This window comes from Sapajus apella, unplaced genomic scaffold (genome assembly GCF_009761245.1).
Source record: "Sapajus apella isolate SASKATOON/1434 unplaced genomic scaffold, GSC_monkey_1.0 scaffold19, whole genome shotgun sequence".
In the NCBI taxonomy this organism is placed as follows: Eukaryota; Metazoa; Chordata; class Mammalia; order Primates; family Cebidae; genus Sapajus; species Sapajus apella.
Window position 1 is genome coordinate 20,002,030 of NW_022436959.1, and position 26,881 is coordinate 20,028,910.

The 26,881-nt window shown below is 33.2% G+C and overlaps 1 protein-coding gene across 1 annotated transcript in view; it reads right to left on the reverse strand.

The window, feature by feature from the left end:
* The window catches only part of AHR (aryl hydrocarbon receptor), a 45,552-nt gene that overhangs the window by 13,506 nt on the left and 5,165 nt on the right, over window positions 1–26,881 (reverse strand). Inside the window, exons 2-5 of the mRNA XM_032287051.1 lie at window positions 20,514–20,701; window positions 7,778–7,884; window positions 2,799–2,888; window positions 542–665 (exon numbers count right to left, since the gene is read on the reverse strand). Coding sequence (XP_032142942.1) covers window positions 542–665; window positions 2,799–2,888; window positions 7,778–7,884; window positions 20,514–20,701 — 509 coding nt within the window. The remainder of the gene's footprint in view (window positions 1–541; window positions 666–2,798; window positions 2,889–7,777; window positions 7,885–20,513; window positions 20,702–26,881) is intronic.

Sequence of the window (26,881 nt, forward strand, 5' to 3'; positions counted from 1 at the left end):
AAGAAACTAAAAGTTTATTAAATATCACTTTTATCACATAGAACTGGTGTAATTTTTCAACTTTTTATTGAGCTATCACTGTCAACAATTTTCATATTTTCTAACACATTTTTGTTTTCTTAACACTTTAACAGATTTCCAAAAACAATTTTTTTTTGCACTGAGAAAAGCCTTTTTATACTTGCATATGCTAGTTTACTTCTTTCTTTGGTGGATTTTAAACATAATAATTTACATGCACTCAGGTATCAACCTTGTACCCTCCTTCCATCTTTCATGATGGTCCTACTTATTTTTATAAAATACATTACTGAGTATGGCAATACTGTGTTGCCTGAAACTGATTAATGGCTTTTATTTGCCAAAATATTCCTCAGCTCATTAGGCTGTTTGTGACCTAGCTGTGGCCTATGGTTACAGACTTACTTCTTTCCACTACTTCCCTAGCATGGAGTTGTATGACGCTACAGGTTCCCAGCCTCCTTTCACAGAATCATATTTAAAAACTACCAACACTATCTTTTATACCATCAATTCTTACCTTCAATTCTTTGTCCAGACTCTGTACACTGAGAAGGATTTAATGCCCAGTGTAGTTGACGCTGAAATTCAGCTCGGTCTTCTGTATGGATAAGTTCATAAACACTCTGATGTATGACATCGGACTAAAGAAAAAAGATACAAGGAATACAACAAAAGTACTGATTAAAAAATATGGGTTACTAAAGTAATTTTGAAGCCTATTTAAATTAGTGGGTGCTTGCTAGTGGTGATGAATACGAATTGAACGATTCTTAAAGTTCCTTAATCACCTAAGATAGAAAAAGCTAGAGAGACTGGCACTACAACAGAGAAGCCAAAAACTACTTGTCATCACTTCCCAACATGAATGCTCTTGCTCAAATAAGTCACCTCCCCATTCCTTAAGTGCAGCATATTAAAATCTATTTATGTTTTGTATCCATTTGTTAATTTTTAGATTCTTATCACTTCCATGCATCTTTTCCTAACCACCCAGGCCTCTTTGACTTCTCTAAGCTTAGTGGTATTCTTTATATATTTGCTTCACTATTGACTAAAATGTTCTTCGTATAAAATTTTCACTCCAAGTAGACTCCACAAGAGTAAGGGATTGTGACTTTACCATATCAAACCCACTTTCCTCCTCTTGCCTCTCACCATTTACTACAGTGCTGAGTGAGTCCTTAGTGCTTAAACTAGAGTTTTCATAACTTTTTTTTAACTGCAAGTTATGATAAAAAATACATTTCCACCGGTCACAGGTGTATGCACATATACACATGGAAAAGATTACAAAACACTTACCATTATTATGAGAGATAATATTGTATATTCTGTATTATTTTATTCCATCCTATGCAACTAAAAAGCAGTTTGATGGTGATCCACTGTCTCGACTGCACATCCATGAGCAGTCACAACTTGGTTTTAAAAATGGTACCTTGATCTACCACTTGTGTCAGATATAAATGTTCTCTTAGGAAAAAAATCCATGTGCATATGTGAGAAAAAAATGGATTGGAAAGTGGCTAATCTCTTTGATTCTCTTAGTAATATAAATCACAATTTCAAATCATGATTCGATAGTTATATAATTTATTAGACTTCAAACAAGTTTTTCTATGGACATTAATATATTTTCTTTAGACTACAAGAAAACAAAAGTTTAGACTTTGTGGCAGTAGCTAGAGTACGCTACTTCAATTATCTACACTTAAATCTCCTTAGGAACCTAATCTTCTAGTATTAAATCATCTCAATGCCACCCATTACACAATTTCTAGAAGCTGCATCTGAAATAATGCAGTTGAACTATTGAATCAACTGCATTCAATAATTGTATTGAATGCAATGATTCAAACAAGTTGAATCATACACATCCCCTTTAACAAAAACCTTCAATGGTTTCCACTGGGTATATAATATGGTCAAAGCTCTAGTCTATATAACTGTTATTAAGACCAGCAGCCTTGTGAGCTTGATAGAAATGCAAATTCATGCTCCCCACTGTGAATTACTGATTCAGAATACCTGGCAATGGGACTCAGAGATATGACCAAGTTTTATCAAGGTCTTCCGGTGATGCTTGTGCACATTACAATTTGAGAACCAGATACATGAGTATAGCAAGCATTCAAATGTACTTACAGTCTGTTCTCAAACCATAAAAGATGTTCTTGTCTTTCAAATAAGTCAAATATTTATAATTCCATCTATTCACCATTCATTCAATAACATTAAACAAGCCAGAGATGTTTGTTTCCTTCAACAACTTCCAGCCTAATGCTTACAGTGCTTCTATAGTCCTACGTTCCCTTGTCCGCCCACCTGGTACACAATATTTAGGTCAGCTTATATATCATTTGCTTTAGGATAACTTCCATAATCCACACAAATCAGAATTAAAGGTATAAACCAGAGGATTTTACTTGTACTTTTTGTAAAACACCTCATTCGTTTCATAGTTGTCATAAATACTCTGCTATCCATAAGTTATTGATGGCAAATAATTTGGTATCTTCTCCCCTAGACCCTATGTGCCTGAAAATTTCTTATATATGAGATTCTTGATAAGCAAAAGGAACACAACCATGAATCACATAAAGGTTAAACGAAATTATAGTGCAGTAATTTATTACTAGAAAAAATGATTAGCTACAAATACTTATTCTACGGAATATATTGATACTTTATACATACAAATGGTCAACTGTGTCCTAAAGTATAATGTGTATGAAAAGTAAATAATATAAATGATATAAATAGTGTGTACTTACCTGCTGAAACCCTAAATAATCCTGTATAGTAGAGGAGGCATAAAAGACCAAAGCATCTGTAGTGACAACTAATACAAAGCCATTCAGAGCCTACAAGGAAAGGAAGTTTTAAAATTAGCATTTTGACTTAATATGGACTATCAGATAAAGGTTATTGCTTTTATCTCTGAAAAATCTTCTCTTCAAAATAGTTACAATTATTACATTTCACAAACACAGCCATAACATATACTCCTGGACTAAGAAATGCCTATTCATACCTTTTGATTTGTCTAAGGAAAAACAGCTAAATTTAATGTTCAACCAGAGTAACTTTGGTAGAATATAGACTTAATCTTCTTCCCCGTGTTTCGGATTTTCTTTTATATATATTGCACATTAAAAAAAAACAAAAAAACTATGTAGACATCATTCACTATAGTCTATCACAATGCTTTCTGTATAGGGAGACAGGAGGCAAAGATGTTGATTAGATCCTTAAAGTAGGAACTCTAATAGAAACTTTTCTTGTACAAAGACATTTCAAGCACCGATGCTAACATTTTAAGTCATAGAACATTTTAAGACTTTTATAGGAAAACATAATACATATATAATATAGATGTAACTAAAATATAATACATACGTAAAGTATATAGCAAATTTAGTTCACTAAAATTTCATGTCATTATGAACACATATTTAAATTTATCATTTTACATGTATTATTCCTATTTGTTCACTGCACATCCGTATGTATGTTTCTTTTTCTCTCTGTTTTGCCTGCTTGGGTCCATTATTTATTAGCCCATGTTCTTTAGTTCGGAAGTTATACTCTCTATTACTGGATAATTCAAGTCCAATATCAACTAATACCTTTATTCTCCTCTTGGATAACAAAAGTATCACAGATCACTTAATATTATAATGTATTTTAATTCTACAAGCCCTCACCATTATCTGCTTGAGTTCAATTTTGTACTTGACGTATTCTTTACTATGTTACAGCTAATGTCTCCTGACACCCTCTTTTTCATGTAAAGAGAAACATACTATGGTTTAGTGTAAGAATCATATTGTGTAGAGTCAGACAGATTTTGTCTGGGACTCCTGTCTCTGTTTATTCCTAGCTGTGTGACTTTGATTAAGGCATTTACCCCTTTTTAGACTTTAGTGTTATTCCAAAAACTGGCACTTCATCAGGTAGATATAATGACGATATACCTAACTCAATGCTTGGCACAGAGCTGGCACTCAATGCAATAAGGTACAATGCTATATGGCTGTAGAAATGTGCAAATAAAGATTTATATCGCCATGCTTTAAGAACTATAAAGCGTTATTTAAATAATAGTGATTCATTTACTCCATACCTAATAAAATATTACATACCCAAGAGGAGATACGTATGCTAAGTAATGGGATTTAAGAGTTAACAAGACTTTGCCTTTGTGCTTATGATGGTCACATAGTCTAGTCGATATCCTCATTATCAGATGAAATAAATGAAATACAGGGACTGTCTTTCCTTTCACTCCAATTACTTTCCACCTTCAAGATTCTTGATCTATATTATACTTCTGACAACTTGGCTACAAAGATAACACCTATTATTTAGTATTCCTTTTTCTACATTTTTATCTATTCAAGTGGTTTATTTCTCCCAAATACCCAATGAGATAAGTGCCACATTCCAATTTACAACAGAAGAAACTGAGGTCAAGGACTATACCTTTAAAAACAATTTGCCCAAGGTCACATACCCAGAAAAAAGCTGATCCAAGAGGTAAATTCAGTCTGGCTCCAAAGCCTACTCACTTAAATATCATGATATGCTGCCTTTATTAATCCCAAACTGGTGCATGGTTCTGACTGTTTTGTTTTTTACTTTTAAGTTTACCAGTACAAGTGCGGGTTTGTTACATGGGTAAACTTGTGTCATGAGGGTTTGTTGTACAGTTTATTTCATCATGCAGGTATTATGCCTAGTACCCATTAGTTATTTTTCCTGATCCTCTCCTCTCTCCCTCCTCCCACTCTGCAGCCTCTAAAAGGCCCCAGTGTGTGTTGCTCCCCTCTATGTGTCCATGTGTTCTCATTATTTAGCTCTCACTTAAAAGAAAGAACATGCAGTATTTGGTTTTCTGTTCCTGTGTTAGCTTGCTAAGGATAATGGCCTCAGGCTACATCCATGTCCCTTTAACCACAAGTAGGCTCTCAGGTTTTTGACTGCAGGTATTATTTATATGTAATACCTGGTAATTCCCCTAGGATAAAAGAATGGTGATTCTACCCAAAAGAACTTGAATATTTAGTGATTAACACACTCAAAATTGAATATTCTTAAATTCTCTTGGCAGTAACAGTATATATCCATCGTTGCACTGTTTCATCTTGAAAATGCCTGTTTCTAGGGAAGATTATTCATTGATCACATTCATATTATTTTGTAGAACAACATACTTTTTCAAACAGTGAAACAAATTGAGTCACATTCCAATAAACTCATTGGTATACATGCCAAAAGACAGAAGGATAGTTTAGGGTATAGTCAATAAATCCCTAGAGACAAATCTTAATTGTCAAAAATAAAAATCTAGAAAGGGTAGATGCATATCAATTTTTATATATCTCAAATGATCTCAAGTACCAGGAGGACCAAGGTTATTACTTGTATTGATTTATCCCAATAAATTAACAGAAGGAATATGCTAATTACAGAATAAAAGAGATCATCATTCTCTTAGTCTTAGTCACACAGATATACCCAACCTATCTGAAAATTATGTTGAGTTCACTTATTAAGAGAAATAAACTGCAATTAATACTGTTATATAAAATTTCAACTGCTGTTCTGAAAAACAAAGCTGCAAGAGTTTAATAAGAACAGTATTAAATAGCAAGAGATAGAATTTATTTTAAACAAATGAAATAAACATATGAAGTAATTATAAAGACACAGAAAGTTATTTGCATTCATTTTTATTCCTTGTAAAATAGTGATAAATTAAGGCTAACCTAGAAAGATATCTTAAATTTTTATTAACAAAATTTTTTGCAACACTTTCTTTATATGCCTTTGTTAACCAAAGGAAAATATTTCTCCTCAAAAGTTTTAGGCCATATGGTATACAGAATCTCTGGTAACATCTTCCACACTGTAGTGGTAATTGGCTGATAACTGCAGGTTGCAATATAAAGTCAGATGTCATTATGCAAGTGCATATAATGAAGCAGCCATTTTCACATGTCTATAATGTTTTCAGTCATCTTCTTCATAAAAAGATAACATATAAGCACAATCCTAAGAAAATAATACAGTATGTGAGTCTTTCTATTAGAGAGCAATCTACATATGGTATTCAAGGTAAACAGTTAAGTTTATTTTAACTTCTCAAGGGTTACCAATTTGCAGATTATATATATATATATGTAGGTAGGTAGATAGACAGATAGATTCCATATAATTATAGCTTTACGGCTTTGCATTACTATTATTCTGTTTCTTTCACATAGGGTATGTACACAATTTATCTAAATGTTGTGAGAAAAAATAAAAATTACTGGCCCATAATTTAAACCAACTTTCCAAGTGTTATGTCAATCAGTCCTTATTTGGCTATTTCTCCTGAAATACAGGATTTCATTATCCCCTTAGTAGATAACCCAAGATGTGTGTTTAATCATCTTAAGCAGCAATTATTAGAATGCTTTCCTAAGACCGAATAAGGAGATTTTATGTTTTGGTTAATATACACATGAAGATCCTTAGCTGGGGCTGGAAGAGGACTCATGCTTTAATATACTGACTTTGTTGAACATAAGTTAATTTTTGCTAACAGGAATTTGAATGTGATTACACAATTGTAATTAAAAATGCTATATTATTAGGCATATCACCATTCACTGAATGAGCTCGTGGAGTTACCAAAACTTATGGTTACTTTTTGTAACGATGGTGAACTAAGTTTGTCTAGTTAGTTCAGTGGATAAAACTGAAAATAATCACATAGTGGTGATAGCACATATCGCACACATCTTTATTCTATCTTTTTTCAACAAAATAACTATATGAGAATTTTAAGTGAGAATCAATCATAGCATCAATTCTAAAAAAAAGAAAAAAGTTAAAAAAAAGATTCGAAATGCTTTCATAGACAAATTAGAAACTCTAAATTCTGAAGTGTAAAAATAGGGATTAGAGTTGTTGAGAAAATCTATGGCATGTTAATAAGTCACAAACAGTTGCTAAAATAAAATGTAAGTTAAAACATATTGCAAAAATAAAATTCAGGTTAAGAACTATTTTAAACTATTTAAAAAATGCATTTAACAATTTTAATAGAGATACATTGCATAAAAGGTATATATAAATTCAACACCTTAAATTAGTACCTTTGAAATACTCTAGGGAGTTCTTGCTGTCTGAAGAAATATTAATACAATAAGAAGGGTTGACTAGTCTTCTAACTAACCTACTTCATAAACAGTCATGTGTTACTTAACAGGAACACATTCAAAGACATACATGGTTAAGTGACTTTCATCATCAACATCATTGAGTGTACTTACACAAACCTAGATCGTACAGTCTTCTATACACTTATGCTATATGTTATAAATTATTGCTTCAAGGCTACAAACCTATACAGCAAGTTATTACACTGAATACTGTAGGCAATTTTAACACATGGTAAGTATTTTTGTATCTAAACACATCTAAACATAGAAAAGTGACAGTAAAAAATATGGTATTATAATCTTATGGGATCACGGTCATATATGTGGTCTGCTGTTAACTGAAACATCATTATGTGGTGCGTGACTATAATTCCATTTTTTTAAATGTACTAAGCATTGTTCATTAGGGCAGTTCAGGTGAAAGTGACAGGAAACATTGAGTGAATCCTAAATAAACTGGGAATTATTAAAAGACTTATTAATCCGTTTTCCATTTATACTTGTCTTTAGTGTAAGAAATTATATTTACTAAAATTTACCTGTAATAAGAATTCTCCTTCTCGTAAGTTCAGGCCTTCTCTGAAATTTGCTGTTCTACAGTTATCCTGGCCTTCATTTCTTTCAGCTGGGGAGGATTTTAATGCAACTATGGAAAAAAAGGGAAAAACAATGATGAAGATGGATTTTAAAAGTAAGCAAGAGTAAAGAGCTATAACAGAAAACTTCTGAACACTAAACAAAGACAATTTGAAATACTGGCATCTAGTGGTACTTTTAGTAATCGAGTAATACTAGGCAAATAATAAATACTAGCTAAGTAGTCCTGTTGCCAGGGGGTAGCTCCTTCTTCTATGCTATAACAAAACTAAAGGATTTAGTCTAGTCAGCTGACAGATTGTTAAAAATAATTTTTGATGAGTTCAGTATATGACTTTTGTCACAAACTTAAGAGTTTCAAAGAACTGCACAACACTGCTATAAACACTCCCCTCCATTTCTCTACCATGTAACTATAAAAATGATTTCAGTATTTATGTATATTTATCTAAATATCAGGAAACTGGTGGTGGTGAGGAGAAAAAAAGCAACTACGCGCTTTATTGAGAGATGTATTTCTGATGTTTGGAATCTTCTCACCCAGCTTTTGGGTTAAAAACTGTTAATTAATGTTATTATTCAGTAGGTTAACATTAAATTTATAAATTAACTGACGGAGAATTAACATCTTCATATTGCTGAATCATTCTATCCAAGAATATACATGTTTTTCCATTTGTTCAAGTCTATATTGTGTCCAGCTAGAATGTTTTAAAGTTGTCTACAAAAAGATGTGCACAAACATTTTTATATTTACTCCTAGGTATTACATCTTGCCATGCGGCTTCTCCATTATAGCTTCTAACTGCTTATGTGGATTACATAAGTTAAGGAAAATCTGATGGCATAATGGAATGCTTACTATTGGAGGTAGCATGTTATAATGCTACCTCTTCTCGTTTTTTTCTCACTGTGTGTGTGTGTCTGTGTGTGTGTGTGTGAGTGTGTGTGTATTTATAGGCTGAGAGGAAGCACAGCTGAATAGAAATAATAATAGCTACCACTTACTTAAGCATTTTGCCAAGCACTTTAAAATATTATATTACTTAAAAGTATGTGGATATTGGCAACTGATAGAATTGGGTTCAAATCTTACCTCTGACATTTAATAAAAGTGTGAGTTCTTTCAGCCTGTCTCCTAGTATGGAGGTGGTAATTGAAAAACAATTTTTTTTAAGCCTATCTTGCAGGGCTGTTGTGAAGAGTGATGAGAATATATGTAAAGTTTCTGACACAAAGCAGATCAATAGCAGTTCAACAAACAGTAGCTTTAATTACTAGAAATATTTCCCAGAGCTTATGGATTACCTGGGTATAAAGTATAATCTTTAAGATACTTTCCATTTTCTGGCCTTTTTTTAACCTGTGATATTTGAATAAGAGAAACCATTAAATAAAACTGACTCTGGCAGTCCTCTTAAAACTTACTTGGCTATATTTTTATGTGCCAAAATAATCCAGCTCAGTGAAAAAACTGGAGATTTACTAATAACTAGACTTTCTCTCAGTTTGAGCAGAGTACCACATATAAAACCATCTGCAGTCTTTCATGTTTGCAAGTGTATTTTCTGATAAATCATTAGTGAATGTGTCACACCAGAATCTCATGCCAAGTTCTTGCCTTTGCAGAACTTAAAACATACCTCTTTGCAAGAAACAGCCAAAAGCACGGTCTCTGAATATAACAACTTCAAAAGGCCAGAGAACAGATTTCCTTAGGCCAAAAAACAGTTTTTGAGGTAAACTGACCTAACAGTTCATCAAGACCAAAGGAAACGTTTAATCTGTATAGACAGAATGATAGAGGAGAGAATGGTGCTTTCTCCCTTTCTATTCTGTAAGTTATGTTGTTACTTGCTTACTAATGGCCACATTTGCTTGAATGCACTGAAACCATACAATGTCAGAGTCAACTATATTCTGTTACTGTTCTAAAAGCTCTGATATGAAGCACAATTTAAGAGTTACACCAAACATCAGTAAAACTTGCTTCTAAAAAGAAAACAACAAAACCAAACCCTTAAATATGAAATCAGCCTAAAAATGAACAATAACAGTGTCAGATTGTCAGATCTTAAATATCTAAATTATCATGGGGAATCTCTTATAATTAATATTTAATCAATACAATTGGTATTAGTTCCACCTAGATTCACTGGCAGTAGAAAAACATGGAAAAATATTAAGAGATAACTACTTGATCACTGAGAAGACGACTATGCAATGCAAGAAACCATTCATCTCAGAGTAATCTATAATTTGTTCTTGGGCTTATACTGGGGGTATTAGCCAATGTAATTAGACAATAGAGTCAGACCCTGTCTTTAAGTAGGGCATATAAGCTATGGAAATAAAGAACTAGAAAACAATGTCAAAAAATACTAAGTACCAGAACAGGGTTTAATTAAAGTATTAGAAGAACTGGAAGTAGAGAAAAAAATAAAAAGAACAAATACTTTCTAAACAATGCTTATAACTATAAATGTTGGAAGGATGATATTTAACATGTATAACTACTGCTTAAGTAGGAAAAGTAACAAGTTAATTTGGGGAATGATCACTGGAGGTTTCTGCCAAAAACAAATACGCAAATATTTCTATTGCTTTTGTGTTTAAGGTTAATCATTGATAAATAATTTAAGTAAATACTGTGCAAAGATGAGTCTGAGAAAGGTGGAATTTAACATCATTTAAAAAACACTGCTGTGCCTTTTTAAGAAACTCGTTTTATGTCATGACCTCTCAGCCTAAACTATGTAATTTCTAATGCTGCATGAAGTTTTTCTTCTATTTCTTGCTATCGTGTCTACTACCTCTGTTAATATTACTGGAAACTCTATCAATTACTACTACTCACTTTCGTGTATATGCTGCTTGCCCTGATTAGAAAGAAAGCAATGGGTAAGAAAGTGACATGAGACACTGTCACAAGAGCTGCTTCCTACCATCCAAGTGACCTTAGTAATCATGTGATATTGGGCACACACTGTATAACTAGCACTTTCCACGTATTATATCCTATTTAATCTTCACAATAGTTTTACAAGACTGACATTGTTCTTTCAATATATTAGGAAACTGAGACTTAGGGTGGTTGAGAAAATGTTCCCAGGGTCATAGAAATTAAAGTGGTAGAGCTTAGGCAAAAACTCAGGTAGCCGGACCTCAGGGTGTGAGCTGTTATTAACCACCATCCACTACGCTATATCTGTACACCTTTGACCTTTAGTTTCCTCACCTTTAAATGAGGACAATGCTACCTCTTGAGACAAATTTTCGTGAGAATTAAAATAACATGCAGAATACCTGGTTAATGCCTGGAATCAATCACTGACAATCAAGCACAGAAGTAACAAAGTCTATGCTGAGTTTATATACCCTCAAACCATGAGGAGAAACTTACAATTAAAGTGCCCTGAGTGGGTAAGTGAGTATTTTATCATCTTTAATTTGAGGGCAGTAATGAGTATTTAATAGAACTACTATAATGCCTATATGACATATTTGAAATTATATCTGATCCTTGAACAACATAGGTTTGAACTACGCACGTCAACTTACATGCCTCTGCAACTCCCAAGACAGCAAGACCAACACCTCCTCAGCCTACTCTAAGATGAAGACAGTGAGGATGAAGACCTGTATGATGATCTGTGTCACTTAATGAATAGTAAATATTTTTTGTCTTCCTTATGATTTTCTTAATAACATTTTCTTTTCTCTAGTCTACTTTATAGTTAGAATACAGTATATGATACATACACAAAATACACATTAATTGGCTGTTTATGTTATTATTGTGCTATTCAAGGGTCAACTATACTTCAAAACTATAAACCGTTACATAAATTATAGGCATAATGACACTTTAAACATTACACCACTGGAATTAAATTTATCACAGTCCACAGAAACAAAATGTAATATCTGTAAATAAATAAGATGGGAAGCATCTGCTATACCATAATGGACATTTGTTAAAATCTTCCCTGTCGGTGGGGATATTCTCACACTTTCCAAAGTGTGACAATCAGACTCTGAACATTCAGTAAAATGTTAAGATAGTAAACTACCAAAATATTTCAGCTATTTCCTCATTGAAAGATCTATGAAGCAGTCATATAATACAAGTAAGAATTTAACAAATTATGAATTTAGAATGCAAATATATCACAGCAATATCAAATAGTCATACTGCAGATGACTCAAGTTTTATTCCCACATGCATTTAACCATATCCATGTTTCATAATATGGTATTTTCCTTCCTTATACATGTAACTTCAGATTTCCAGTTCTCCCTAAAAGCAAATCTCTTCACATCACATGCTTTGAATTGGCCAAGGGAAAAAAAATTCATGAGGGATACTGAATAGTGGTAAACTATATTTTATATTTGTTACTATAGTTTGCATTTAAACAGAAAAATGACATAATAAAAATCTTGCCAGGGAAAAGCATATCCCTCTTTAGTTCCTAATTGTTGCTATAAATTCAATTTGTTTCATAATATTTACCATCCCCTTTACTGCTTTGGCAGGGAAAATTCAATTCCATTCCCATATTGACATAAAGGACAGTAAAGCTATGACTTATAAAATTCAACCAACCACATAAACTTTTATAAATTAGAAAGGGTTAAGTAATGAGGTATTTCTTAAATTTAAGAAAAACATTCCCAGTTTAGTCTGTTATGATGGGTATTTCCAAATAATATATTAGTGTACATAAAAGGAGCTTCTTCTACATACCTACTGGTAAAACATACATGTTTCACTCCAAAACAGTATTTGCTTTTGTAAAAGAAATGTTCTTTTAAGGGAAGGAGGGAAACAACTAAAGAAACCTATGTTATATTCTAAATTCCTAGGAAACAGAGATTAGGTCTACATAGTCCAGTACCTTCTAATGATATTGACAGACTACTGTTTTTCTACCTACAAATTTCTAATAACCATGGTAGAATGAAAGAATATTCAGTTTTTTTTTAATCTAAATATTATATATTTATGATTGTAGGCTGAGAAACTAGTGTAACTATCTTTTTAGCAAATCTAGGAAACATCATTTTCCAGGTCAAAAAGTCCTTAAAAGTTTGCTCTATCCCAACTCTCATGTGAAATCTGATTTCCAAAAATGTTTAACATTCTTCTAGTTACTCATTGGTATGCATTCAGTTTTATACAATTCCTCTATATGTCAAATCCCTGCATTAATAGAACCAACAAGAGCAGTTAATTGACCTTTTCAGTGGAGAATGAGTTGTATTCAGCTTTTCATATATACAAGAGTATTTAAACTGCATTTTAAGTAACATAATGAGAGCAGTGATTCTTAAACTTTCACAGACATTAGAATCACCTGGAAGGCTAAAAATACAATGCTTAGCCACACCTCTAGAATTTCTGATTCAGTAGGTCTAGGATAGGGGTCAGCAGTTTGCATAGCTAACAATTTCCCTGGTGATGCTGAGAACAAGGCGCCACTTTTTCAGAAACAAAGACTTAGAATCTTAGGATTTAGAAAATAACTCATGAGTGTTCTGGATTAAATTCCATCATACTTCTTAAAATTATCATTTCCATGCTGTTAATCAGTTATTATTGTGAATGTCTTCAGGAAATAATATAATTTTACACAAAATTGTTGTAATAACACAAAAACTGAAGCACCTAATTTAAGACTAAGACATAGCATAATAACACAAAACTCAACATGTATCCCAATACAGTAAGTAGCATACAATGCCCAAATTTTGTATCCTCACCAAAGCAAGCTATCACACTTTTCTAAGCGTCTAGATTTGAGTATGTGCCACTTTTGATGAAAAAGAAAACAGCATATGTAAGTAAATTATTACATATTATATCAAAATGGGTAAAACAGTTTATTAACAAATTTCCATGCCTAAATCAAAATAGGAAATTAATTCAACAAAGAGATTCTCAGTTGATATTAATACCAGCTCCGTAAAGGCCCTTATGGATATTCAACAAAACAACAGATAATTCTCCATTAAAACAACTGAAATATCAGTATTCTGCAGGAAATAACTTTCATTTCCATAACAGTAACAATGTTAATTATAAAATTTATTTCACAGATCTCTCATTTTTAGGATTTACTACAAACCTAATTCATCAGGGATAGCAAGCATCATTATCAAACATGCTGAGAAGATGAAGACCCTGTGGAATGGTGAGGTTAAAGTCTATCAAAAAACGTAAGATTTGTTAACTGAACTAGCATCCACGTCTCCTGCCTGTCAGTGCTTCATCACAAAACACAATCTCCTTCTACCATGCTCAGATAAAGAGATGAAATGTATCCCTAACACAGAAACTAGACACGATCAAAAATCCAACTGACAAAAGAATGTTTGGAAAAAATGACAATTGTGTGGGAAAATTTCAGGCTAGAAGATACACGAAGAATTCAGTATGGACAATTCGTTAAGGTTCTTTATGTCAATCAATTCCTTTAGACTGCTTGTCTCCCTCTTTTGTGTGTGTCTAAGACAGAGTCTCACTCCTGAAATTTAGTGGCTTGATCGCAGCTCACTGCATTCTTGACATCCTGGGCTCAAGAGATCTTCCCCCCCTCAGCCTCATGAGTAACTGGGATACAGAACTGTGCCACCAAGCCCGGCTAATTTTTTATTTTTTTGTAGAGACGAGGTCTCAGTACGTTGTCCATGCTGGTTTCAAACTCCTGGGTTCAAGCTGTCCTCCCACTTCCACTTCTCAAAATGCTGAGATTACAGGTTTTGAGATTACAAAATGCCCAGACATTGTCTCCCTCTTAATTCCCACTGCTAACACCTGAACGGCTTCTTGGCCTTGATGGACAAACAAGGAATGGAAATGACCTTCTCTAGTACAATTATTTTTCTGTATACACTTTGATTTCATTTCAGTTCACACTTTCATATACAGGTTTCTCTCTGGCCCTCTAATTTAAGAATTTAACGCATCAAATGAAGGCATCTTAAGTCAACTCATTATCACCTTAGCATACTTTCATATTCCACAGATTTCCCTTTTTTCCACCCCTGCTCATCCTTAAAACATCTTATCTTTTGGTACTTTTCTTCTTATTCTACAAGCTCTCCCCCTGGAATATTTTATTCACTTTAACGGCTCAAAATGTTATTCCAGTGATATAATGACTCTAAAATCTAAATCTCCAGCCATGAGCAAATAAATGAATTTGAGTTACTCATTAAAATTCATTAATCAAAAAGTCAAAAGGCTGCAAGAGAAAGATTTAAAAATAATACATAAATATTACTAAATAAAAATTTCTTCAGACTTTAATGTAATATATATGAATATATTTTCTAAAACACTATAACATGAAGGTGTACATTTCCATTAACTAGATCACAAAGTCTCACAAAATATCTTAAGATTGAACTACAGAAATTTAAATGTATTTGAAAATTTTCTGAAAAAGGAAAATTGATGAAAATTGATGAGTTTAATGTTAGCCCAATGGTAGTCTCCCTAAAAAGCAAAAAAACAAAAACAAAACAAAAAACTAAAGCTATAAATTCATGACTAACTAGACCTGTTCATGGCCAAATAAACAAGGATTCTAGAGCCATGCAAGACTAGGTAATGATCAAACAGAAAGCCATTAAGTCAGTAAATTTAAGAGAGACAGGAAAGCAGGAAAATATAGAATAAGTGATGGAATGAGTTTAGATTGTTTGAATCTCTGGTATTTGTCACTGTGTTCTTCAAAATATTTGTCAAAGCAAACAAAAGCAGCAATAAAAAATATCCTATATAAAGTTCTATAGTACATTTATTCATATAATCTAATAAATCTTATACTGTAAATCGGGATATCTGAGGAAAAGAAAGATGAAATTCCTGAACCAAAGAGGTCACGATATTAAATCTGAGAGCCAGAATTTGTGTATTCATTCAATAAGAATGCTCTACTATTCTTTGTATTTACTCATGTTTAAATCAACAGGGGTTTTATTGTAGGAAGTCCATAAATTAAAATTTTAAAAGAACCTAGATTTATATAGTTTTAGCTATGAAAGTTATCATGAATATCATAATTAGAGTTTTACATTTGAAAATGTGAATTAGGAAAAAAATAATTAAATCACCATATAAGATGGATAATGCCATGGGTAAAACAAATAGTTTATTTGGTGATTTCAAATGCACTAAACTGTTATGCAAACAAATCTACTTTGGATAGTCCTAGAATTAAGAAATAACATTTGCTATGACAGTATGATACTGAAACTTTGGTAAATTACTTGATACACAGAAATTTTTAAATTATAGCAAAGCAGATGAAATTATAAAATTCTCATGAATAAAAATGCAGACATGCAAATCTATTCAATTTTATAAAACATCAACACTTAAAAGTGCCTTCCTATTTAATTCATTTTTACAGTTTGTTCAAGCTTGTTCTTTGCATATACACATGTATATATATATATATATATATATATACTTGTTTTTCAAGAATAATGTTCTGGTCTAGAAAGATACCAAAACAACCAAAATTCAGAGAAATGCACAAGCTGAAGATGAATAAACACAAAAGCTCTCTTTCGAAAACCTAATGAACTGGGAATGAACTGTTAAAGCATCTGCAAAAGAAGACCAAGAACAGAGCACTTGTAATTTTTAATTTAAAATAAGTAAAGAAAGATCCATGATAAACAATGGGGTCAAATAAATGTTAGATCATCACATAATAGAACTATTATTCTCTCTTCCCACAGCATTTTTAGGCTTAATGAATGTCAAATATTTTAAGATGTAAATAATTCTATATTTTATAAAATGGTGATTATTTTAAACAAGTATGATTCAAGTCTTAGATTTTCCCTAACATTACCTTATTTTAAGAATAACTAGAAGAATACTATTCTCTATGACAGTTGCAAATGCAAGACTTTGAAATTAGAAATTCAGAAGTCTTAGCTCCATTTTGTCAGGCTTATTAGGTATTTGTATGTAAACCAAAAATGAAGAGCAGTCATTCCCAAATTCTTAATTTTTGGGGTAGCTGTCTAAAACCAGAATAATTTGAACAAAATATTTATATAATAATGAGCATTTCAAAAAAAGTAAGAAAATCTCATTAAAAACTGTATTAAATATATGCTGAAGTTTAGAATAAAACATGCTGATAAGATTAGTCAACAAGCCCAGTGTACAGTGTTTAATAATTTTAAGAGACATAATATAGGAGGAAACAATCCTTTCTCTTCACATCAACTAATTTCAAAGGTTAGGTTGTAATCACCCAAATCCTAGTCTCTATTAATAAACTACTATTGATTGTAATCATTAAGTTATTTAAATTTTTTAAATGCCCTCCATCTCAGAGATAATATATTTAAATGTAATATTTAAATCATGTCACTGTTTTGAACTTCATAAAAACTGAAAAATTACTAAGCCTTTTTCAAGTATTTAAAGTTATATTTCAAAATGTTTTAATTAATTAGAAATGGATAAACATTAATGTACTACTTAAAATTTTAGTGTTGCTTTTCAGACAGCAGCAGCAGTATAGTCATGGTTCCAAACTTTAAGAAGATCCATCCAGGTTGGATTATTTAAACTTGCAATAAATAGATGTATTTTCTTGGAAAAATATCTATTGTTACAGTAAAACTTGAGTTTCCTTTCTAACAAGATTGTATGATTACTCGTTTATATTGTTCTTTCCGCAGGAATTTACACACCCCCTGTTTGCATCCTGTTATTCACTTTGAGCTTCCCTTCGCTTCACTATACTGTTTCCCTAATAGTGGGAGATTGGGTCTAACGGCACACAAAACTACTAATCATTGTTAGCACATTCCAAGTCTCTCCATTTGCATTTATCATTTATTCAGGTCATAAGGGTTACTCTTATAATTTCATTCTCTTTGTGTTCTGAAATGTTGCATTGCCTTTCTAGATCACTGGTAGTCTGGAGGAAATTTGGAGATTAAAAAAAAGATTATTTTCATTTTCCATCTAACTCTATGTTTCTGTATCAAACAAACTAAGAACTGCTTAGGCTGAATGTACACCACTAAAACCCAAGCAAAAATATTTATAGGTTTCTTTAAATTTTGTATATTTGTATTTGTCATCCTGGAGGCAAAGAAAAAAAAATTAACTCGTTCAGGGCATAAGCAAGGCTAGGCTAAATCACTGCCTCTGACTCTGTAACATCCTTGTTAAAATATGGATTCTTGGGTTTTACAGAGAACTTACTTATACCAGCAGGTGCATACGTTAGAATATGCATTTTAAAAAGCTTTCTAGTATTTCTTATGCACACTGCTGCTTGAAAAAGATCTAACATTAAAGATAATGTAGTTGATGAAGGAATCATGCAAATAGGTAATAAGATCCTACTGTCAAATACACTGAACCAGAATAAAAACAGACAAACCCATTAATGAAGAGCTGAGAAAATGGTTTTTAACAATTCCATGATGAATCCTGTGTTAAACTATGACCTTCTTTAACTTTACGTGAGGCACTGAGTAACAGGACACATATCTAATCAAGTATATGTGTCTGTGTGTACATATACATGAACACACACACATAATGTACACATTAAATATATATTTGTTTATGTATATCTGTGTATGCTTCATACATACATTGATATGTATCTGCCTAGGTACATATATATATACACATATACTACTAAACAGAGGAAAAACCAATACTTTCTTTTTTAACATATATAATTTGATTCCCCATTATAAAGAGCAGAAAACAGAAAGGTAAAATGACTCAAGTCAATAAACCTTTATCAGAGTCAAGGAATAATGCCTCCCGTGCTTCTAGACTCCAGACTCTCTAAGGATGGCAACCACATCTTACACATCACAGAATCTGCCACCACATGGTCAAGCACTAAGCACAGCATGTGAGTAAATGCTAGGGATCAGGACAATATTCTGTGAAGCTGGGAGAAGGCCTGAGGTTACAATCTATGCAGTGGCTCCTAAACTTTAACATGCATCTAGCCCCACTACCAAGGATCCCACCACCAAGGGTCCCACCACCTTAGATAGCATAGGTCTAGGTTCGGGCCTAATAGTTAGCATTTCTAGTAAGTTCCCAGGTGATGCTGATGCTGCCTGCCTGGGTACTACAGTTTTAAGAACCACAGGTCTAGGAAAAAATCCTCAGTGCTTTGCTATGTAACAGTGCCCAGAATAAAATAAGTAATTATTTGGTCAGAAAAAACAATATAAGGAATCTAGAAACCTGAATTCTAGTTTCAACTAAGTCGGCAAAATGACTACAGCTAATAAACACGTACTCACAGACACATCATTGAATGCTGCTTAACTCCTCTCCCAAGAAAAAGGGCTTGGTATAGATGCGACTGAAAATTCAAATACTTTCTGTACAGGTCAGAGAAAATTTGTTTACTACGAAACTTTGAAATATATAATCTTTCCTGAAATCACTATCCTCAAATCTGTACACTGCCCAGAACACAACTGTTAAAATAAATAGCTTTTGTCCAAAAGAAAGAACACAGAGACAGGCAAGCAAGCAATCAAATAAATAAAAAGATGCTGAGACTAAACACGTCGCATTATGTAAACATAAATCTAAAGGGAAATTAACTGTTGCAATATTCTAAACACAAATTACCAATTTGAGTATCTATAAACGTGTTGTCTAGGCACTTCCTAATGACCTAGACTAGCAGGATCAGCACCATCTTGGAGCTTGTTAAACATGCAAAATCTAGGGCCACATCTAAAGCTACTGAACAAGAATCTACATCTTAACAAGATCCCTATGTGATCTGTAAACACATTAAAGTATGAGAAGCATTGACCGACATTGGCCCCTGAGATTTTATCATTAACTTGCTATAGTTAGTAAAATTATATGACATTTTAAAAAGACCATTTCCTTAAAAATTCGATTTCTGCCTTATCACAGATAAAAATTAAAAAATGATTTTACATGAGACAACAAACTGAAACATCATTTGCAAACAAAAACTTCCATTGTGATTTAAAGGTAACAAATATTATTCCAGCCACCTAGCTCAAAACCTTAACTTTTACTGCTGAGGAAACTGAGGTATGAGGATGCTACCTGGTTTGGTTAAAGCCAAATAGTTTTCAGTGACACAATAGAGAATAAAATCCAATTCTACTGACTCTTATAAGTAAATGTTCTTTCTAGTGAAAAAAAAAGTTTTAATTATATTTCTTGCTCTCAGTATACAATTAATGTAAAAGATTAGAAACACATAAGTTTGGGATAAAATGACATGTCTATGAAAACACAGAAAATCCAGCAAGATGGTGTTTTACCCCTTCCTTTTTTTTTTCTTAAGCAGAGACTTTTAAAAATTGAAGTAGAACGGACACTGGAATTGGACATAATCAATTTGAGCATAGCTTCTGAGTAGATGATTTTCAAAGAATGATACCATGCATCATTTCAGTGGCTGCATCAGTTTGATGAATAAAACCGGAAAATTGATTTTAAGACATAAAGCTGGCTTTGCCACTGAAGTTTTACTATAAAACAATAAATAAAATGTTTTCAAATATGGCTAATTTTTGTAGTTATTAACACAGAAACAGCCATATTTAATACCTTTTTTTTTTTTTAATACGTGATTGCAGACAAATTAAACTCTTCTGTCTTACCATCAAAGAAGCTCTTGGCTCTCAGGTAACTGACACTGAGCCTAAGAACTGAAAGTTTGTCCAACTTATTAATAACATCTTGTGGGAAAGGCAGCAGGCTAGCCAAACGGTCCAACTCTGTATTAAGTCGGTCTCTATGCCGCTTGGAAGGATTTGACTTGATTCCTTCAGCTGGGATTGGCTTTACTCTGAAAAACAAACAAAATACCATAAAAATCCTTTAAAAAGCAAAAATTTTTATTGCATTATAAAATATCTTCAAATATTTCTCTAATACAACAAACTTTTAAAGTCTATTTCAAGTTTACATAAAAGTGTTTCTTAAATCTTCCTTTCACATCTCAGTTACGAAAAACAAGGAAAGGGGTTAAATTCTTCCTAATAGTTCATTAAAAAGCTTATGAACTCATTATAGGAAAATGTTTACTTATACTTCATGCATTTATAGTATAGTGATTCCCAATTAACAGATCTATTGGGACTTTTTTCCCCTCTCAAATGCATTAGCCATTGTTAGGTGGAAAAAAGAGAGAAATCTGTGATAAATTATATGAAAATCATACTTCCTTTTCTATCTTCCACAGGAAGCCTCTCAGCATTATTGATGCTGTCAAGAAAGACAATCCGAAATAAAGTATTTATCTTCATATCACCAGCTTCCTGTATTTATTTACTTTCAACACATTAGATATAATGTCCCAAAGCCCCTCTGCCACCTGCAGATGGTCCTCCAGCCATCTAATGTGGTCCTCAAATATTAAAAAAAGAATAAATTTGACTTTTGTTATATTTCTTGTTGACAAATATTAGAAGTTCTGATTACTGACAACTTTTGCTTTTACATGTAGGCAATAATTCTACTTATTCATAGAGTATTCAAATATTTGTAGAATAAGTAGAATATCCAAATATTCGTAGAATAAGTAGAATATTCAAATATTCATAAGTAGAATTATTGCCTACGTGTAAAAGCAAAAGTTGTCAGTAATGACAACTTCTAATATTTGCCAACAAGAAATATAAATACATGTAAAAGCTTTCATAGTTTGTGTCTCAGAAAGTTCAATGAAACCCTAAACAATTCAGCATGATTTTCACCTGAGAAAAAAGACACTTACAGGTTAAAGAGGAATATGAGTTCAGAAATGAAAAACTGAACAACTTCACACGAAGCCCCTAGCCAGGATTTCATAGCAGACATTCATCACTTAAACTGAATTTAAGGATCATAGATACCCATGCTGAATTGGAAAACCAAAGTAATTTATACCCTATACCTCTATACCTTCCTATTAGCCAGAAAAGTAATTATCCAGCATTTTCTTACAACAAAGACATTTTTGACACTTCAAATGGAATTATATCAGCTTTTGTAAAGTAGACATTGGCCTGGGCATAGAGCTATTAATATGACCCAATCAAAACATTTCTAGATAATTTCTTTTCAATGACGTATGTGGACAAGTAATACTTTATGCAGAAAGATGATAAAAAGTAAATATTTCTACAAAAAACAGGTAATACATTGGCAAAATGGTGTGTGTGGGTGTGTGCATTTGTACAACTGTGTATATAAATAGAAATTGGTGATGGTTCCCCTAGCTATTTTCCACTAATTGTATTGTATTTATAAACAAATTTCAAGTCACACCTAATTATTACATTTCTCCACTTAACCAACTGAATTTCAAACTTTACCTTTAATGCTTGTCTACCTCACTGTGTAATTCTCTACTGGTTAATTAATAACTTCTTAAGTATTTATTTCTACCCAACACATACTGGACATCCCAGGAAAACACTTTTCTCCTAAATCTTCAAAAAGTGTCATGGCAGCTAAGCAGAAGCAGCAACTACTCGAAGAAAGGTTTTACAGAAAAGGTGGTATCTGAGATGGATCTTGAGGGAGGGACAGTATGCAGTATTTCATGAGGAGGTTTAACTAAGGACTGGTGAACTGTGAGAATTCCACCATCTGAAGGGAGAAGCACAGAGTAAAAGAGGCAGAAGATAGATGGTGAAGGCCACATTCCTTCAACAAATATTGAATACCTATCAAGTGCCCAGCACAGAACACTTACAGGCGAACAAAACATACAAAAGCTCCTGTTGTCATGGAGCTTGCATCCTAGGTGGAAGATGCAGAAATAAACAAATAATCATATAGCTTTCACGGCTCATGAGTGCTAAGAAGAAAAAGCAAGGTAAGAAACTAAGGGGTAACGGAGATGATGCTGGTTTGGACAGCCTGGGAAGGTCTCTCTGATGTGATGTTTCAGCACAGACATAAACAAAATGAAGTGAGCCATGTGGGTGTCTGATGAAAAAATGTTCAAGATAGAGGAGATAGCAAAGTAATGGTAGAAAATCAGACTTGGGCATCTGGGAGTCATTTTAAGTGTTGAGCTGGGATTTACAAGATTGGCCTTATGTTTTACCAAGCTGACTTTTGTGACAGAGAATACAGAAAGCAGGGCAGGGTTTGCTGAAGTTAGGATTCTGGGCCACCAGGAACTTCTTTCTAAAACACAAATCTGACTAAGTCATTCCTCTGATTAAAATCCTTCAGTAGCTCTGCACTGTCCACGTTCCTTAGTTTAGCACACAAAATCCTTCATGATTTTTAGCTTCTATCTACCCCTCTGGCTTCATTTCTTCTAGCCAAAGCCGTTTTTGTCTATTCTATCCCAGAGCTAAGAAATCACCTACAGTTACAAAATGTGCTTTGGTACTTTCATACAACGTCCTTGTTATGTCCCATCTGCTTCAAGTCCCACTCAAGTAGATCACTTTCGTGAAGTCCTTCCTGACCTGCCTCGCAATGGATTAGCTACTCTGCCCCATTCGGCTTCTTAGACAAATGTCTTATACAACCATTCCATTAAGGAATATTCCATACAAACAACTTCACATAAATAGAAAATGTGTATACAGCCCAGTCCTGCACTCTTGGTAGCTTTCCAGTAATGATTATGAAACAGTGGAGAGAAGAGAGTAACACAAACACTGAAGCAAGGAAAGCTGCTATCACAAGGGGAGAAATAATAGTAATGTGTCCCTTCATGTGCTACTGCTCCCTATCTTGTGCTAACTCTTTGCAATATTCAACCTCACACCAGACTTTGACACTTGTTTTTAATAATGTAAAACTGTCTACATTTCTACTGCATTACTGTGTATCGCATAAAATCACGAGAGCAAATTCCCATTTTCAAGTAACCTAATTGCTTACACTTGTTTGCCTGCCACCTTTATTCTATGTAAATGTAATCATTATCGTATCTTTAATGCCCAGCATACTACTTGACAGAGTGGACTCTCAATTAATGTTTGCTGACCAAAAGTGCCAAGAAAAGAAACGATCACAACCTGAACAAAGGCAGTAATAGTGAGATTAAGAAAGGAATGGCTTGAAGAGAAATTTAAGCCAGACCCAAATGTTCACTTAACTAAACTAACGTGGTATAGAAAGCAAGGAAGAGGAAAACATTGAGTGAGGAGAGGTTGCAAATGGTTCTGCAATTTGTAGCTTGGAAAAAACAGCTACAGTTCCCAATGAGAGCTATACCAAACAAGAAAAGTGGCTTGAGGACAGACGTCAGTAATACCAACATTTAGGTATAGGGCTGTGGAAGAGGCATAGACACAGAGGACAAACGATAAAACAGACAGAAAAAGAACCAGGGTAGAATATTTTGGAGGTCATAGAAGACAGTCAAATACACAGAGAAATTAAGGTCAGGGCTGAGAAGTACCCACTGGACTCAACAATTGGGCAGTTTTTAAAATGTCAGATGGTTAAAGCTAACAAAGGTAATGCATTTGACCCACTTTTTCACTGATTTTGTGAGAAATGTACAAAATTATTTTGTGAAAGTATTTAATATCTATCCATACATCTTGAATATATACAGAACGATTACAAATAGAGGGTAATCTTACATTAACTACACTTGACTTGGATTATGCTGTTTTTACTTTTATATTGTCTTCGAGTCTATACCAAAGAACACTGCTAACCGTTATTTAAGAAAAAGGTTATTTGAAATATAAATAAACATCCCTCTAAGACTGGATTTGGGAGCTCTAGAGTTCAAATATCTCCTGAAATAGACTGTATGATGTTGGTCAGGCAAAGGGGCAACACCTTATTTTTTGAAACCTTCATTTCAAAAATTGGTCCCAATCTGTAATCAAAATTATTACAAAATCAAGACTCTAGCTGACTGCATGCCATGCTTCTGTTTAGAAGCCCTGCAAGCTTTAGCTGCTGGTGGTACAGGCCCAACAGTATGCTCAATGCCAGCTTGAATTTTATCTTCAAAGCTCTTTTAACACCTCTATCAAAAATGTCTATAAGATTCATCATTTGTAGCAAGTGTTTGAAGCAAAGCTGAAAAAATTAACAACCTAGTTTAATCATAAATATAACTGTGTTTTATATAACATTTATCATTAAACCTCAAAATGACATGCAAAGATATGGTTTCAGTAATCCCATGAGATTAAAGTGACATTTTCTAACAAGAGATTACCTCTCACAGTACTGAGTTTGCTCTATCGGATTTTTTCTTGGAGTGCTTTAATCTATTCTTACTGCTTCAGTCTACTTACTCATTACTTGTTTATCTTTATTTCCAGTCCTGTACCTGAGTGCCCTCTCATTCACATTACCCAGAAGTTGGGCACTCCCTTCTCGGCACTGACTACGGTGCTACTCTCCATCCAACAGCTAGGAAATTTGAAGTATTCCTCAATAAAATCTCCCTAACATACTACCTACACCCCAAAAAGCCCAACTCTTAACCCCATTCATTCTTCATTTCCTGCCCCACAGCTTCAATGCATACATATTTATCTCTGAATATAAATTTCAAATATTTACAACCATAAACTATGTGCTTAATGTAACATTACAGAGGTGACACATAGCACAAATAGATCCCAACTTCATTGTCAGGCTGAATATGGCTAGATATTTTATTTCCCTATATAAGTCAAAAACATCTACAAAAACTTCTGAGAATTCTGGCTGGAAGCCACATGTAATGAGTCAGAAGACTTCTGCCACCCTCCTGCTGCTTCCATATAACTGTGATGAATTCTTTCCTTTCCCTTTTGTTTGCTACACCTAAGGAGAGATGACGAAATGTAAACAACACAAGACATCAGCAAGGAAAATCAGGAAAATGAAATATGACCTAGAAACCGCCATCATTTCCATAATACTGAAAAACTCATTGTTTCTCCTTCCCTCTTCTTCTGTGCAAATACACGTTTTTTTAATTCCCCTTGAACCCACATAAAATGTATCTGCCTTATCAGAATCACTAAAACATTACCAAAAAATTTTAAGTGGTAGTTAACTGTTAAATCAGTACATCTCAAATATGTATTATGTGCATGGTATTGTACTGGGACGCTCTGGTAGCTTCAAAGACAAATGATAGTGCTATCTTTAAAAACATTCTTTTTCCTACTAGGAGGAAATATATTTCATAACATGGCAAAATCATGCATAATGTATTGCTCAGTAACACAGGTGCTATGAAAGAGGTGATGAAGGTGTGGCATCTAAATCAGGTACAGTATTAAATACATGCAAGACACCTCTATTTCCATGATGGTAGAATACCTAGCTTTCTGCAACTACCCTTCTCCTCTAGAAAAATCACACCAAACAAGAAAGGCAAGAGCCAGACACACACACTCTTGTCTCCAAAAACCTGACAGATAGCTAAACTCAGATGCAAATAAACACGAAGATGGAAAACAGGTAGAAAAGAAATCAATAATAGCACAGAACAGGAAGGAAAATATAATCACAGTACACCACTTAGCTAAATGGTAAACAATATATGGTCAAAAATAATACAACACTAAAGTATATAGAATCCGAAATTGTGATAAAATATAGAGAGAGGATGGAGGAAGGTGAAAAAGGTTAAGGTGAGACACACAGCACTAAAATCCGTAACTACCGCAGTAAGACATCAAAAGATAGGGCCTAATATGCTATATTTAAGATGCATCACATATATAACTGACTTTTTAAATCTAGCAGCATTATTTAATAGAAATACATTTTAAAACAATATTTCAATAGAAAGAAGTAAAAAGAATTAAAGACAACTGAAAAATACATGACAAAACAAATGAACATGTAAATGACACCCTAAGTAGAAAATCTGGAAGTACTTCTCTTATACACAACCATGATCCCAACATATAACTTTAATTACCAGCCACACTTCTTTTTCTGCCTATGAAATTGACAATAATATTTTTAAGCAAAAATGCAATGATATAGTCAGATCCCCAGATTGATGATGGGAATGTAATTAGCAAAATTTTCTTAATTCGACACT